This window comes from Oncorhynchus mykiss, chromosome 32 (assembly GCF_013265735.2).
Source record: "Oncorhynchus mykiss isolate Arlee chromosome 32, USDA_OmykA_1.1, whole genome shotgun sequence".
In the NCBI taxonomy this organism is placed as follows: domain Eukaryota; kingdom Metazoa; phylum Chordata; class Actinopteri; order Salmoniformes; family Salmonidae; genus Oncorhynchus; species Oncorhynchus mykiss.
In genome coordinates this window covers 15229834-15247533 of record NC_050572.1, presented here as the reverse complement: position 1 = coordinate 15247533, position 17700 = coordinate 15229834, and the positions used below count along the sequence as shown (strand labels likewise).

At 44.4% G+C, this 17700-nt stretch overlaps 1 protein-coding gene across 1 annotated transcript in view; it reads left to right on the top strand.

Moving 5' to 3' along the window:
- The window catches only part of LOC110489386 (DNA-binding protein SATB1-like), a 33936-nt gene extending 28015 nt beyond the window's left edge, over positions 1-5921 (top strand). Inside the window, exons 11-12 of the mRNA XM_036971568.1 lie at positions 3501-3665; positions 4303-5921. Of these exons, the coding sequence (XP_036827463.1) occupies positions 3501-3665; positions 4303-5121 (984 nt within the window). The 3' untranslated portion in view covers positions 5122-5921. The remainder of the gene's footprint in view (positions 1-3500; positions 3666-4302) is intronic.
- The last annotated feature ends 11779 nt before the right edge of the window (positions 5922-17700 follow it).

Below are 17700 nucleotides of genomic sequence, written 5' to 3'. Positions count from 1 at the left end.
TCTTTCTCTCTCTCAAACCCCACCTTCTCTCTCTCTCTCTTCCTCTGCCTCTTTCTCTCTCTCAAACCCCACCTTCTCTCACTCTCTCTCCCTCTCTCCCTCTGCCTCTTTCTCTCTCTCAAACCCCACCTTCCCTCTCTCTCTCTCTCCCTCTCTCTCTCTCCCCCCCCCCCCACTCCCTCTCTCTCTCTCTCTCTCTCTCTCTCTCTCTCTCTCTCTCTCTTTCTCTCTGTAATACGATTGTGTCAGCTCACGTTAGTGTATGGCTGTTTGGCAGGCATCACCATGTTGCTCTGTGTTGTATCTGCTTACTGCATCTGGATGGCTGTTTGTGCTAGTGCTGGACTACGGCCAGGTGTGTGTGTGTGTGTGTGTGTGTGTGTGTGTGTGTGTGTGTGTGTGTGTGTGTGTGTGTGTGTGTGTGTGCCACTGTAATTGTGTAGAGGTGGAAAGCTTGGCATTGTTGCTGCTTTCCCTCGCTGTCTCCTCCTGTCCTCCAGCTCCTAATACAGAGAAGGGTTCTGCTATGAGTTTGATGTGTACTTGCTTTGTATAAAGCATTAATAACTGTTGTTTTCTACTCATGAAAAGCACAGAACATCTGATTTACTATATTTACTAAAGATAGTAAACTTCATTTTAGTATCTTGCTTGACGATGCTGTAGTGGAGCGGGTCGATAGCTTCAAGTTTCTAACATGGTCCAAGCACACCAACACAGTCGTGTTGAGGGCATGGCAATTTTCTTCCCCCTTATGAGGCTGAAAAGATTTGGCATGGGTCTTCAGATCCTCAAAAAGTTGTACATCTGCACCATTGAGAGCATCTTGCCTGGCTGCATCACCGCCTGGTATGGTAACTGCTTGACATCCAACCTCAAGGCGCTACAGAGGGTAGTGCGTATGACCCAGTACATCACTGGGGCCGAGCTCCCTGCCATCCAGGACCTCTATACCAGGCTGTCAGAGGAAGGCCCGGAAAATTGTCGAAGACTCCAGCCACCCAAGTCATAGACTGTTTTCTCTGCTACCACACTGCAAGCAGTACCAGAGCACCAAGTCTGGGACCAACAGAACCCTGAACAGAGCACCAAGTCTGGGACCAAAAGGCTCCTGAACAGAGCACCAAGTCTGGGACCAAAAGGCTCCTGAACAGAGCACCAAGTCTGGGACCAACAGAACCCTGAACAGAGCACCAAGTCTGGGACCAAAAGGCTCCTGAACAGAGGACCAAGTCTGGGACCTAAAGGCTTCTGAACAGAGCACCAAGTCTGGGACCAAAAGGCTTCTGTACAGAGCACCAAGTCTGGGACCAACAGGACCCTGAACAGAGCACTAAGTCTGGGACCAACAGGACCCTGAACAGAGCACCAAGTCTGGGACCAACAGGACCCTGAACAGAGCACCAAGTCTGGGACCAAAAGGCTCCTGAACAGAGCACCAAATCTGGGACCAACAGGACCCTGAACAGAGCACCATGTCTGGAACCAACAGGACCCTGAACAGAGCACCAAGTCTGGGACCAAAAGGCTCCTGAACAGAGCACCAAGTCTGGGACCAACAGGACCCTGAACAGAGCACCAAGTCTGGGACCAACAGGACCCTGAACAGAGCACCAAGTCTGGGACCAAAAGGCTCCTGAACAGAGCACCAAGTCTGGGACCAAAAGGCTCCTGAACAGAGCACCAAGTCTGGGACCAACAGGACCCTGAACAGAGCACCAAGTCTGGGACCAACAGGACCCTGAACAGAGCACAAAGTCTGGGACCAACAGGACCCTGAACAGAGCACCAAGTCTGGGACCAAAAGGCTCCTGAACAGAGCACCAAGTCTGGGACCAAAAGGCTCCTGAAAGAGCACCAAGTCTGGGACCAAAAGGCTCCTGAACAGAGCACCAAGTCTGGGACCAAAAGGCTCCTGAACAGAGCACCAAGTCTGGGACCAACAGGACCCTGAACAGCTTCTACCCCCAAACCATAAGACTGCTAAATAGTTAGTTAAATAGTTAACCAAATAGCTACCCGGAATATCTGCATTGACTCTTTTTGTACTAACTTTGACTCATCACATACACTGCTGCTACTGTTTATTATCTATCATGTTGCCTAGTCACTTTGTTCCTATTAATATGTACATATCTACCTCATTACTTTGTACCTCAGCAAATCGACTCGGTACAGGTACCTCGTGTATATAACCAAGTTATTACCTCGTACCTCAGCACATCGACTCGGTACAGGTACCTCGTGTATATAGCCAAGTTATTACCTCGTACCCCAGCACATCGACTCGGTACAGGTACCTCGTGTATATAGCCAAGTTATTACCTCGTACCTCAGCACATCGACTCGGTACAGGTACCTCATGTATATAGCCAAGTTATTACCTCGTACCTCAGCACATCGACTCGGTACAGGTACTTCGTGTATATAGCCATGTTATTACCACGTACCCCTGCACATCGACTCGGTACAGGTACCTCGTGTATATAGCCAAGTTATTACATCGTACCCCTGCACATCGACTCGGTACAGGTACCTCGTGTCTATAGCCAAGTTATTACCTCGTACCCCAGCACATCGACTCGGTACAGGTACCTCGTGTATATAGCCAAGTTATTACCTCGTACCTCAGCACATCGACTCGGTACAGGTACCTCATGTATATAGCCAAGTTATTACCTCGTACCTCAGCACATCGACTCGGTACAGGTACTTTGTGTATATAGCCATGTTATTACCACGTACCCCTGCACATCGACTCGGTACAGGTACCTCGTGTATATAGCCAAGTTATTACATCGTACCCCTGCACATCGACTCGGTACAGGTACCTCGTGTCTATAGCCAAGTTATTACCTCATACTCCAGCACATCGACTCGGTACAGGTACCTCGTGTATATAGCCAAGTTATTACCTCGTACCTCAGCACATCGACTCGGTACAGGTTCCTCGTGTCTATAGCCAAGTTATTACCTCGTACCTCAGCACATCGACTCGGTACAGGTACTTTGTGTATATAGCCAAGTTATTCCCTCGTACCCCTGCACATCGACTCGGTACAGGTACCTCGTGTTTCTAGCCATGTTATTACCACGTACCCCTGCACATCGACTCGGTACAGGTACCTCGTGTTTCTAGCCAAGTTATTACCTCGTACCCCTGCACATCGACTCGGTACAGGTACCTCGTGTTTATAGCCAAGTTATTACCTCGTACCCCTGCACATCGACTCGGTACAGGTACCTCGTGTTTATAGCCAAGTTATTGTTACTCATTGTGTATTTATTTTTACTTTTATTATTACGTGTTTTACTTTTCTATTATTTCTCTATTTTCTCTCTGCATTGTTGGGAAGGGCCAGTATGTAAGCACTTCACTGTTAGTCTACACCTGTTGCTTACAAAGCATGTGACAAATAACATTTTATTTTATTGAAGGGGTTCTGAAAAGTTTCCTTTTCTATGGTTTCTCTGACTGGGTTCTGATATGTGTTCTGCAGGGCTGGCTGTGTGAGCTGCTGCGCTGGAAGGAGGATCCGTCCCCGGAGAACCGGACCCTGTGGGAGAACCTGTGTATGATCAGGCGCTTCCTGAGTCTGGCTCAGACGGAGCGAGATGCCATCTACGAACAGGAGAGCAACGCTCTGCAGCAACACTGCACACTGGTCAGTCTACTCTAAATAGCCTGTACATATGTAGGATCTTAATTTGATCACTATGTTGTTGCTGAGAATTTTCCTACGCCGCAACAAATGACAATTAGTTTTTTTGATATACATACATTCACTGAAAACCTGCACTACCACACGGTCATATTAACAGTAATGCACTTTTCATGTAGCTTCATTTTAGCCAACTGCCTAACCACCGATCAAGCAACATTATTGACTAAACATTAAAATCCAGTTGCTGCAGGATTGTTTTGCTATGACAATGCTGGTCAAATTAAGATCCTACATCTGTACATACACACACTCATACAGTAATACACAGTCAACACAAACACAAAAACAACTTTGGAGAGACAGACTCACACAGCTATCAATGACTACACACTGGTCAGTCTACCCGGTATAGCCTACACACACACGTATACGGATGGAAGCGCACACACAACACATACACATAATTCTACTCCGTTAATGTACATGTGTTACACATGCGTATGTAGATAATTGAATGTAGAGTTGTGTAGCTGTTTGACGATAGTGTTCATACGTGTAGTTTGGTCCTCCTGTAACACAGCCTATCATCAGCTCCCATTCGTTTGTTTAGAACTTCACTTCCATCTGTCTCCACCAGCTCCAACGCCACTCCCCATTGCCACAGCAACACCATCAACGACTCCTGACCCCTCGGTCCCAGCGGCCCTTGCAGCCCCAGGCGGGGCCTCGCCTGCCTCCACGACAACCGTCCACAGCATCACAAGCCGAGACTGAGGGGGGTGGGGGCCAATTGAAGACCTGGTTGGGGGGTAGTAAGGTTGATGGGAGGGTAGAGGACATTACTGGTCTGGGCAATAGGAGTAGGGCTGGGGGTAGTAGTGACAAGGAAGGGGGCGAGGGAGGTTGGTCGGGGGCCAGACAGAGTAACGGGGAGGGCAATGGCGGGCGTAATGGTGAGGGGGGTGAGGGGTTTCGGGTGTCCCAGGAGGCGCAGGGGATCCTGCAGAGCTTCATCCAGGACGTGGGTCTGAACCCAGACGAGGAGGCTGTCCACACCCTGTCAGCCCAGCTGGGCCTGCCAAAACACACCATCCTCAGCTTCTTCCATTGCCACCACCACAGTTACACACACCAGAACTATAGACATGACTACAGTGAGATCCACCACAACCAACTTCCCAGCCAGAAACACAGGGACCAGGACCTGCTCTTCCCAACCCAGCCTGACAGAACTACAGGGGAGAAGGAAGAAGGAGGAGCCGTAGATCCCACTGGACAGATAGGTGGAGAGGAGGAGGAGGACATGGAGGGGGAAGAGGTAATAGAGTGGGAGGGGGGGAAAGAGTTGGATGTGAGCACCCAGACTAACACCGTCGTCACCCTAAAGGAGGAGGAGCAACATGAGTCCAACCAATCACAGCCGGAGACAACCCAACCACATGACTCTGATGAATAGCATGGCCCCAACCACTAGTTGTCCCCTCTAACCCAATGACTCAACTAGATATTTTCACTACGCTACTGCAAAAAATAATATTCCCCTTTTCTGAAGAACTGTAGTAATGATGTGTCATAATAGGTGATTACCTTATTTGTAATGAAACATTGAAATAAAGGACTGTCTTTGTGAAAGGAAATGAGACTATGTAGTTATACAATATATTTTAACTGTTGAGGATCCCATTTTAAACACATTATGCCAACAAATGCCTTGTAGTATGCGTCACTACCCACCTGGTCCTATGGCTAGATCGTCCTCTCTGGATTCTGATGATACTGAAATGTGAATAGTTTGTTTTGATTTCTTTCTCTGTCACCAAACTCAAATATGCTTTCTTATATCTTTCTGTCACAACGTCCACTTTTAGGTGTCTCTTTGACTGACAGTAAAATCAATTGTCTCAAGCTATTTTATGGTCAACAATCAACATATTTGAGTGGCTTCTCTCAAATTGTGTATGCAAATTATTTCACTCATGCAATTTAATACTTCAGTTGGTCAACTGTAGAAGAAAAGGCTAATATGCAAATAATGTGTGTATAACTGCCTTTGATTCAACCTATCATCTTTGTAAAAATGTATTTGTTTTAAAATAGTTAATTCCATCGATTTATGAGTAACTTGATCGAAGTGGTTGTTTTTAACATCTTTAATAATTTATCTGTTCAGAAATGCAATGAATGTGGATGTTAATTAATTTTGTATTTATACCTGTGATTTTATGATTCGCTTCGTCACACATTAAACACTTATAAAATGGAGCTACTGTTGATTTGGTTGTTTTTTCTGTGGTATCTATGGTTACAAATATTATTTTCAATCTAAGCTGGTTTTTCCCAAACAGACTAACAGGTAGACAGGCATCTTTTTTTCTGACATGTTCACACCTGCTCAGTTATTATTCCCTTGAAAATAAATGTACGACAGTTGAGTCGGAAGTTTACATACACCTTAGCCAAATACATTTAAACTCAGTTTTTCACAATTATTGACATTTAATCCTAGTAAAAATTCCCTGTCTTAGGTCAGTTAGGATCAACACTTTATTTTAAGAATGTGAAACCAAATAAGTTGGGTGAATTTTGGCCCAGTCCTCCTGACTCCTGGTTTGTGTTCTCCTTGCTCGCACATGCTTTTTCAGTTCTGCCCACAAATGTTCTGTAGTATCGAGGTCAGGGCTTTGTGATGGCCACTCCAATACCTTGACTTTGTTGTCCTTAAGCCATTTTGCCACAACTTTGGAAGTATGTTTGGGGTCATTATCCATTTGGAAGACCCATTTGTGACCAAGCTTTAACTTCCTGACTGATGTCTTGAGATGTTGCTTCAATATATCCACATCATTTTCCTGCCACACGATGCCATCTATTTTGTGAAGTGCATCAGTCCCTCCTGAAGCAAAGCACGCACACAACATGATGCTGCCACCCCCGTGCTTCACGGTAGGGATGGTGTTCTTCGGCTTGCAAGCATCCCCCTTTTTCCTCCAAACATAAAGATGGTCATTATGGCCAAACGGTTCTATTTTTGTTTCATCAGACTAGACGACATTTCTCCAAAAAGTACGATCTTTGTCCCCATGTGCAGTTGCAAACCGTAGTCTGGCTTTTTTTATGGCGGTTTTGGAGCAGTTGCTTCTTCCTTGCTGAGTGTTCTTTCAGGTTATGTCGATATAGGACTTGTTTTACTGTGGATATAGATACTTTTGTACCTGTTTCCTCCAGCATCTTCACAAGGTCCTTTGCTGTTGTTCTGGGATTGATTTGCACTTTTCGAACCAAAGTACGTTCATCTCTAGGAGACAGAACGCGTCTCCTTCCTGAGCGGTATGACGGCTGTGTGATCCCGTGGCATTTATACTTGAGTACTATTGTTTGTACAGATGAATGTGGTACCTTCAGGCGTTTGGAAATTGCTCCCAAGGATGAACCAGACTTGTGGAGGTCTACAAATATTTTTCTGATGTCTTGGCTGATTTCTTTTCCTTTTCCCATGATGTCAAACAAAGAGGAACTGAGTTTGAAGGTAGGCCTTGAAATACATCCACTCAAATGATGTCAATTAGCCTATCAGAAGCATCTAAATCCATGACATCATTTTCTGGAATTTTCCAAGCCTTTTAAAGGCACAGTCAACTTAGTGTATGTAAACTTCTAACCCACTGGAATTGTAAACAATTGTTGGAAATATTACTTTGCACAAAGTAGATGTCCTAACCAACTTGCCAAAACTATAGTTTATTAACAAGAAATTTGTGGATTGGTTGAAAAACAAGTTTTAATGACTCCAACCTAAGTGTATGTAAACTTCTGACTTCAACTGTGTATAATCAATGACATTAACTGAGTTGCTATTGTTTTGATTTTAAGTCAATCTTGTCATTCCGCAATGTAACATGGGGAAATGCGTTGTTGGCTATTGCTCTTATGTTGTATAGCACAGGAGGTTGGTGCCACCTTAATTGGGGAATACGTGCTCGTGGTAATGACCCCCCCCCCCCCCCCCCCCCCCCCCCCCATTTCATTACTTTACTTTGTGATACCTGGGACCATCATGTGACGAACACCAGCCACACAGGTTCAGTCTCATCAAATTTAACTCCTACTACACATCAGCCCCCTCACAGGCATGTTTCCTCATTCTGGGGTACAAGATGACTTGTTGATAAATAGATGCCCAGAAACGTTATCATTTATTATCAATGTTATCATATAGGCCTAGTGTCAGGAGTCATCTAACCACAATACATTTTTTGTTACATTTTTATATCAATAATTTTTGTTCTTGATAAATCTCTGTTTTGATCACATAAATATGATGGTCTTCAATGTCAAAGTTACAAGACTTTGCTGTTAAATCTGTTTGTTTGCCTTGGCTAGCTGGATGGCTTAATGTTTTTATTTAAATAATGATGCAACAGCTCCAGCTTTTTTGTTTGACCTGCCGGTTGGAAGGTGGAGAGTGCTATGTCTGAGATGTCAGATAGGCAGAGTTTGTTCCTGACCACTGCTGATGTGTGGTTGAGTTTCTGGCACTTTTCTGCAGCCGATGCATCACCCAGTTGGGTGCTACACTGTCAGCAATGGAGGATCAGCTACCTACAGAGGAGTGGCTACTATGGAGGATCAGCTACCTACGGAGGAGTGGCTACTATGGAGGATCAGCTACCTACGGAGGAGCGGCTACTATGGAGGATCAGCTACCTACGGAGGAACGGCTACTATGGAGGATCAGCTACCTACGGAGGAGCGGCTACTATGGAGGATCAGCTACCTACGGAGAAGCGGCTACTATGGAGGATCAGCTACCTACGGAGGAGCGGCTACTATGGAGGATCAGCTACCTACGGAGAAGCGGCTACTATGGAGGATCAGCTACCTACGGAGGAGCGGCTACTATGGAGGATCAGCTACCTACGGAGGAACGGCTACTATGGAGGATCAGCTACCTACGGAGGAGCGGCTACTATGGAGGATCAGCTACCTACGGAGGAGCGGCTACTATGGAGGATCAGCTACCTACGGAGAAGCGGCTACTATGGAGGATCAGCTACCTACGGAGGAACGGCTACTATGGAGGATCAGCTACCTACGGAGGAGCGGCTACTATGGAGGATCAGCTACCTACGGAGGAACGGCTACTATGGAGGATCAGCTACCTACGGAGGAGTGGCTACTATGGAGGATCAGCTACCTACGGAGGAGTGGCTACTATGGAGGATCAGCTACCTACGGAGGAGTGGCTACTATGGAGGATCAGCTACCTACGGAGGAGCGGCTACTATGGAGGATCAGCTACCTACGGAGGAGCGGTTACTATGGAGGATCAGCTACCTACGGAGGAGCGGCTACTATGGAGGATCAGCTACCTACGGAGGAGCGGCTACTATGGAGGATCAGCTACCTACGGAGGAACGGCTACTATGGAGGATCAGCTACCTACGGAGGAGCGGCTACTATGGAGGATCAGCTACCTACGGAGGAACGGCTACTATGGAGGATCAGCTACCTACGGAGGAGCGGCTACTATGGAGGATCAGCTACCTACGGAGGAGCGGTTACTATGGAGGATCAGCTACCTACGGAGGAGCGGCTACTATGGAGGATCAGCTACCTACGGAGGAACGGCTACTATGGAGGATCAGCTACCTACGGAGGAGCGGCTACTATGGAGGATCAGCTACCTACGGAGGAACGGCTACTATGGAGGATCAGCTACCTACGGAGGAGCGGTTACTATGGAGGATCAGCTACCTACGGAGGAACGGCTACTATGGAGGATCAGCTACCTACGGAGGAACGGCTACTATGGAGGATCAGCTACCTACGGAGGAGCGGCTACTATGGAGGATCAGCTACCTACGGAGGAGCGGCTACTATGGAGGATCAGCTACCTACGGAGGAGCGGCTACTATGGAGGATCAGCTACCTACGGAGGAGCGGCTACTATGGAGGATCAGCTACCTACGGAGGAGCGGCTACTATGGAGGATCAGCTACCTACGGAGGAACGGCTACTATGGAGGATCAGCTACCTACGGAGGAGCGGCTACTATGGAGGATCTGAAAACGTCTGACAAAACGATGAGCCCTGATGAAAATCTCCTGGCTTGTCTGACAGACTGACTGACTGCGTCCTCCTCTCAAGCCAGACTGGTTGTGCGGTGTTTTAATTATTTTTTTCAAATAAATCATATCACATGATATATTTAAACACCATTCATACGAGATTAAGTCCTTCAGAGAAGCAATTTGACTTTTTAAAAACACCTCCACACAATAACTGCCACTGCATAGGCCTATGAAGTGAAATCATCTTAATTATTCTTTAATGTTGTTCAAGGCGAGGACTCTTTAATCAACTGCACATTTTCTCTCTTTAGATTATTTTTTGCGTATTTTAATAAACCTTTCTCTCCCGAGAGTAAATCATAATTTTCAAAGATAATTTCTCACATATTAATTCGGAGTTTATGTTATGCGTTGTGCACAGAAAGACTAATGCGTGAGACAAACTGCCTCTAATTTCTTTCTATAAACTCTGCTGTAGAAGAGCGAGAAGTAGAACACGGCCAAATTACAGTTAATAGATCAAATGACTTTCATTAGTCATACATTAGCATATAGTTTACTTCATATATATCTAATAACGTCTTATTATTCTCGATCGTTCTGTTGAGGACGTTAAAAGCTCACTTTGGAGCACAAAGGAGACGCTCTGATATACACTATTAACACACACACTGTTTTTTTACTCTGACCAGTTCAAAGAACAATAATGTTACCTTTGATATCATTGAGTGCAACTAGCCAACATTTCAATCAACAATAGGTGATTGAGCATGAGTAATGCACTCTTAGAAAAAAGAGTTCCACGAGGGTTCTTCGGCTGTCCCCATAGGAGAAACCTTTTGGATTCCAGGGAGAAACTTTTTTGGTTCCACATAGAACTCTTTGTGGAAAGGGTCCTACATGGAACCCAAAAGGGTTAAACCTGGAATCAAAAAGGGTTCTTCAATGGGGACAGCTGAAGAATCATTTTAGGCTCTAGATAGCACCTATGGTAGTGCAGTGATGCAGGATGGCTGTAAGGTTAGAGTAATAGTGTCAAACATCACTCATGAGTATCAATGCACAAGGCGAGACCCAGATGCAGACACAGGAGGCACTGGCACTGGCATGATACAGAATCAGTGAGGAAATATAGGTTGGGTTTTAGATCATCTCGTTCAGACACACACTTCTAATGCTCGGAAGGAGAGGGACAAAACTCGCTTTGCGCAACTACCCTAGGGCGGATGTCATAGTTTAGTTTAGTGATGCACTATATGACCAAGAGTATGTGGACACCTGCTTGTCGAACATCTCATTCCAAAATCATGGGCATTAATATGAAGTCGGTCCCCCCTTTGCTGCTATAACATCCTCCACTCTTCTGAGAAGGCTTTCCACTAGATGTTGGAACATTGCTGTGGGGCAATGCTTCCATTCAGCCAAAAGAGCATTGACGTCGGACACTAATGTTAGGCGATTAAGCCTGAATTCTAGCGTTCCAATTTATCCCAAAGGTATCCAATAGGGCTGAGGTCAGGGCTCTGTGCAGGCAGTCAAGTTCTTCCACACCGATCTCAACAAATAATTTCTGTATGGACCTCGTTTTGTTCACGGGGGCATTGTCATGCACAGAATTGTCTAGAATGTCATTGTATGCTGTAGAGTTAATATTTTCCTTCACTGGATCTAAGGGGTCTAGCCCAAACCATTATTCCTCCTCCACCAAACTACACAGTTGGCACTATGCACTGGAGCAGGTAGCTTTCTCCTGGCATCTGCCAAACCCAGATTAGTCCGTCAAACTGCCACATGGTGTAGCGTGATTCATCACTCCAGAGAACGCCTTTCCATTACTCCAGAGTCCAATGGTGGCGAGCTTTGGTGATCTTAGGCTTGTGTGTTGATCTTAGTCTTGCATGGCGTTGCGTGTGGAGATCTTAGGCTTGTGTGCGGCTGCTCGGCCATGGAACCCCATTTCATGAAGGTCCCTGGTTTCCTCCAGGCGTGACGCTTGGCATTCAGACCAAAGAGTTCAATCTTGGTTTCATCAGACCAGAGAATCTTGTTTCTCATACTCTTGATTGATTGATGGTTGTCCTTCTGGAAGGTTCTCCCATCTCCACAGAGGAACTCTGGAGCTCTGTCAGAGTGACAATCAGGTTCTTGGTCACCTCCCTGACCAAGGTCCTTGGCTTAGTTTGGCCAGGCGGCCATCTCTAGGAAGAGTCTTGGTGGTTCCAAACTACTTCCATTTAAGAATGATGGAGGCCACTATGTTCTTGGGGACCTTCAATGCTGCAGACATGTTTTGATACCCTTCCCTAGATCTGTGCCCTGACACAATCCTTTCTCGGTGCTCTCTGGACAATTCCTTCAACCTCATGGCTTGGTTTTTGCTCTGACATGCACTGTCAACTGTGGGACCTTAAATAGACAGGTGTGTGCCTTTACAAATAATGTACAATCAATTGAATTTACCACAGGTGGACTCCAAAGTTGTGTAAGCAGCTCAAGGATGATCACTGGAAAAAGGATGCACCTGAGCTCAATTTCGAGTCTCATAGCAAAGGGTCTGAATGCTTTTCAGACCCTTTTCAGACCCAAACGGTTTTCACTTTGTCATTATGGGGTATTGTGTGTAGATTAGTGAGGAGTTTATTTATTTAATCCATTTTATAATAAGGCTGTAATGTAACAAAATGTGTACAAATTCAAGGGGCATCGTATTAATGGCAAAATAACATGCAAGAAAGGCAACAAAAAACAACAACAACAACAAAAACAGTTGGGTATCAAACAGGTTGTCCTGGCTGAGTTGATGGATGTTGTTGTCAGATTAACACGTTTTCCATCATGCACTATGTTCAACTACTTCAATGCTCAAACAATCTGTAAGTCTCAGACAGAGCATTAATAGATACAGGTGTTTAATTGTAGGCCTAAAACTTTAAATAGATTGAATGCACAGTTTATCAGCTTTATTTAGTTACAGTCTGTCACCTTGTAAAATGTTGGTGCTTTCTGTCTGAGTGAATCTGTGTCTTGTCGGACATAGGTTAGTGCCTCTCAGTTTTCTGTCTGCCACTGTCTATCTCTGTCTCTCTGTCATTCTGTCTCTCTTTCATTATGTCTCTCTCTCTCTATGTTCTTCTGCTCGATGATGTTGCCCATTGCTATTCTTCACCAGATAGTGAATCGTTCAAGCCCCATTTGCTCTGAATGTCTTTTAGCATAATTCAATAAAGATTTGCGGCATTCTGTCATCTGTTACCATGACGACATCTCTACCGGGGCCAATCAGGGCCCGTGGAATCCTCGTCATCGGTAATATTAGCGATAATAACGTTAATGGCGTTTCTGAAAATGCAGCGCTCCTGATTATTATTACGATGGTAATGATGATGATGATTAGACATTGTTGTTTCGTTACGCTGCCCCATCTCCCCCTCCCATATCAACATCCTCCTGTAGTACTCTTAATGCAGGACAGGTTAATGACCCTCCCCCCTTACTCTCTCCCATCAGACATTACTGAGGTTCTTAATGGACTGGAGACTCATTGCCTTTTACTGTGATGACCTTCATGGCTGTGATAACTTTCATGGCTGTCACCAAGCAGTCAACTCTGAGAAGTATGAAGCACCATCAGCATTGAAGTATCATCAACACTTGTCAAAAGCAATCTTAAAAATAAGTCCCCATACAAATGGTTTCTCTCTCTCTCACACACACATACACACTCCCTCAACGTTTTTCAAAATTATAAATGTATAAACTTCCATCGAACTTTGTGCGTTACATTTATTTTCATATTGACTTCTGTTCCTATTATCATCAATTGTATCTAATTATCTCATTAAGCATATCTTAATCAGAACTAATGAGTTAGATTTGTCTGAGAACCGCTCTTGATAATCAGTGTCAGTTTCTCTATCAGTGTCTCACCAAAAACCTTACAAGTCTCTTTTTATTTATTTGTATTTATTTTACTAGGCAAGTCAGTTAAGAACAAATTCTTATTTTCAATGACGGCCTAGGAACAGTGGGTTAACTCCCTGTTCAGGGGTAGAACGACAGATTTGTACCTTGTCAGCTCGGGGATTTGAACTTGCAACCTTCTGGTTACTAGTCCAACGCTTTAACCACTACGCTACATGCCAATCAGACCGTTCGCATGTTGATTTTGTCCACCCACACTAGATGCGATCAGGACACGCAGGTTGAAATATCAAAATTATCTCTGAACCAACTATATTAATTTGGGGATAGGCTGAAAAGCATTAAATATTTATGGAAATTTAGCTAGCTAGCTTGCTGTTGCTAGCTAATTTGTCCTATTTAGCTAGCTTGCTGTTGCTAGCTAATTTGTCCTATTTAGCTAGCTTGCTGTTGCTAGCTAATTTGTCCTGGGATATAAACATTGGGTTGTTATTTTAACTTAAATGCACAAGGTCCTCTCCTCCGACAATTAGTCCACAAATAAAAGGGTAAGCCAAGTTCATTTCCAGTAATCTCTCCTCCTTCAGGCTTCATCTTTTTCTTTGGACTTTATATGGTGCTTGACAACCAACTTTAAGGTGTATAACCTCTACCAACTGGACTGGAGTGTGGACCTCAGTTCATCTTGCAATCACCCACGTGGGTATATGCTCCTAAAAACCAATGAGGACATCGGAGAGACAAGACTTGCAGCCCGTCAAGTGTCACAAATAGAACCAAGTTCTATTTTAGCGCCTGGTTACGCAAATGGTTGTTGATGCGTGCGAGCAGTGTGGGTGCAATGATTGAATAACGTGTATGTGTACATTTATTTTTCAACGTTCGCACACACACACACACAACGTGAGAGGTGTGGTCAGCATGTTAGCATAGAATCACATATAAAGAGATACCTTATTTACAAAACTATTCAGACCCTTTGCTATGAGACTCGAAATTGAGCTCAGGTGATGTTTCCATGAATCATCCTTGAGATGTTTCTACAACTTGATAGGAGTCCAACTGTGGTAAATTCAATTGATTAGACATGATTTGGAAAGGCACAGATCTGTCTATAGAAGGTCCAACAGTTGTCAGTGCATGTCAGAGCAAAAACCAAGCCATGAGGTTGAAGGAATTGTCCATAGAGCTCCGAGATAGGATTGTGTCGAGGCACAGATCTGGGGAAGGGTATCAAAACATTTCTGCAGCATTGAAGGTCTCCATCATGGAATGGAAGAAGTTTGGAACCACCAAGACTCTTCCTAGAGCTGGCCCCCCGGCCAAACTGAGCAATTGGGGGAGAAGGGCCATGGTCAGGGAGATGACCAAGAACACGATGGTCAGTCTGGCAGAGCTCCAGAGTTCCTCTGTGGAGATGGGAGAACCTTCCATATGGACAACCATCTCTGCAGCACTCCACCAATCAGGCCTTTATGGTGGAGTGGCCAGACGGATGCTACTCCTCAGTAAAAGGCACATGACAGCCTGTTAGGAGTTTACAAAAGACACCTAAAGACTCTCAGACTATGAGAAACAAGATTCTCTGATCTGATGAAACCAAGATTGAACTATTTGGCCTAAATGCCAAGCATCACTTGAATCACGTCTGGAGGAAACCTGGCACCAGCCCCACGGTGAAGCATGGTGGTGGCAGCATCATGTTGTGGGGATGCTTTTCAGCGGCAGGGACTGGGAAACTAGTCAGGATTGAGGCAAAGATGAACGGAACGAAGTACAGAAAGATCCTTGATGAAAACCTGCTCCAGAGCCGTCATGACCTCAGCCTTGTACGAAGGTTCACCTTCCAACAGGACAACAAACCTAAGCACACAGCCAAGACAATGCAGGAGTGGCTTCGGGACACGTCTCTGAATGTCTTTGTGTGGCCCAGCCAGAACCCGGACTTTACCCTGATTGAACATCCCTGGAGAGACCTTCAAATAGCTGTCTAGCAATGCTCCCCATCCAACCTGACAGAGCTTGAGAGGATCTACAAAGAAGAATGGGAGAAAGTCCCCAAATACAGGTGTGCCAAGCTTGTTCGTGCCTTAATGCCTTCAGTTGCTCTTTAATGGAATGTTTATAACATCTTTCGTACCTGTCTTGGCCAGACAGGGGTAAGGTTGCCATACTCGCGTTGCTCTCCAGACAGGGGTAAGTTTGCCATACTCGCGTTGCTCTCCAGACAGGGGTAAGTTTGCCATAAACTGGCCTCCCTTGGGTTCTCAGTTGATGGTACTGATCACAGCTGGCTCCCTCGTGAACCCCCAAACACACCACACACGCATGCACGCAGGGTTGGGTAGGTTACTTTCTAAATGTAATCAATTACAGCTACTAGTTACCTGTCCAACATTTTTTATCAGTAATGTAACTTTTTGATTACCCAAACTCAGTAACATAATCTGATTACATTCAGTTACTTTTAGATTACTTTCCCCTTAAGAGGCATTAGAAGAATACAAAAATGCATGTTACCAATTAAATGACATCTATTGCAGGATAAATCAATGTTAAAGTTTGCATAGCTGGCATGTTAAATTTTACTTTATGGGTTGGTTATGTAGGCTTATTCTAACCCATCACTTTCTACTACATATAATAATATGGTTAAATTATATCTTTACATTAAAAACAAAGTCTATCAGAATTCCAGTCATTCCAATAAATGTTATACCCCTTGATCTTCAAGAACAGGACTTGGAATATGGAAGTATAGATTATCCAAATTGTTTTACCTGAGCATGACCCCAAAACTAAGGACTTATTAGCCTGCCCTACTCTGTTGTTTATGATTTTGTTGTCATGGAAGACAGATTGGGCTCATTTAATCCGAGTTGAAAAATAAATGCTGCGCTCATGTAATGGCCTGCTTTGAGAACTACTGAAAAGGGCTATTTACATGTAATAAATGAATGCCATATGCTGCATTTGCGATAGGCCTATTGTTTACCTTTTTGTTGGTGACATTTTGATATCTTGATAATATGCAGCTGTTTAAAGGACAAATCCACAGATTAAATAATAACTAAACGGTCGCCCCGCCTCTGTTTTAGTAAAATGCGGAGGGATGGGCCTGGAGAAATGTACCCACTCTCAGATTAATAGACAGAGCTATGGATGCAAGGACTGACCCTCCACAATATCAGAAGTATTGTTTTAACCATGTTATGAGGCTATAGGGTGTTTGTTTACATTTACAGTCTACAAACATTGGAATAAAACAAGCCTATATTTTGGGTTCTCATGGAGTGTGACAGTTGAACTAAACTCATGAGGCATTTCTAAAGTTATATTATTTAAGAATCAATAGGGCTATGGATGTATTTATTTACTTTGTATCAGCGTGAATTGAATTGAGAAATAAAAGCCCCACTTTTATTCCATAGGCTTCAATCCACACAATGCAGCTGTTGCAAGAGTGCATTGTTCACCGGCTGTCCACTGGTTTCAAAAACATTGATTGATAGGCTGCTTAAATTTCTTGAATTCAACCCTGCACATGCTTCCACACACACACACACACACACACACACACACACACACACACACACACACACACACACAAACATATCAATCTGACACAATAGTTGTCTGCTCTACTTACAGAGGGCTAGTGGCTATGGGGCTCTTCAGGGGCTGTCTCTTATTATGCTGCAAACCCTAAAACAATGTAAGCATTGTTCCTCAGTCTGTTTGGGAATAATCAACGGGCAAGATTGCTTAATGTACCGTTTAACCATTTCACCATTGTAGATTCTCTTTTAGCCTTCACAGGCATGCACTTTGCAAGTGGGCCTTCATCACACACGTTTAATCCTCATCATTCATCACATGACAGAGGATAGTGATGTGTTGCATGATAATGTTTTGATGTAGAAGTATGTAATATAAATGAAACATATCCCAAGGTTCCTATTTTAATATGGGTCCTCAACCCATCCTGTTTTTGTTATGATTGATCATTTCAAGAACATGTTTATGGTAAATACGCTGCCATA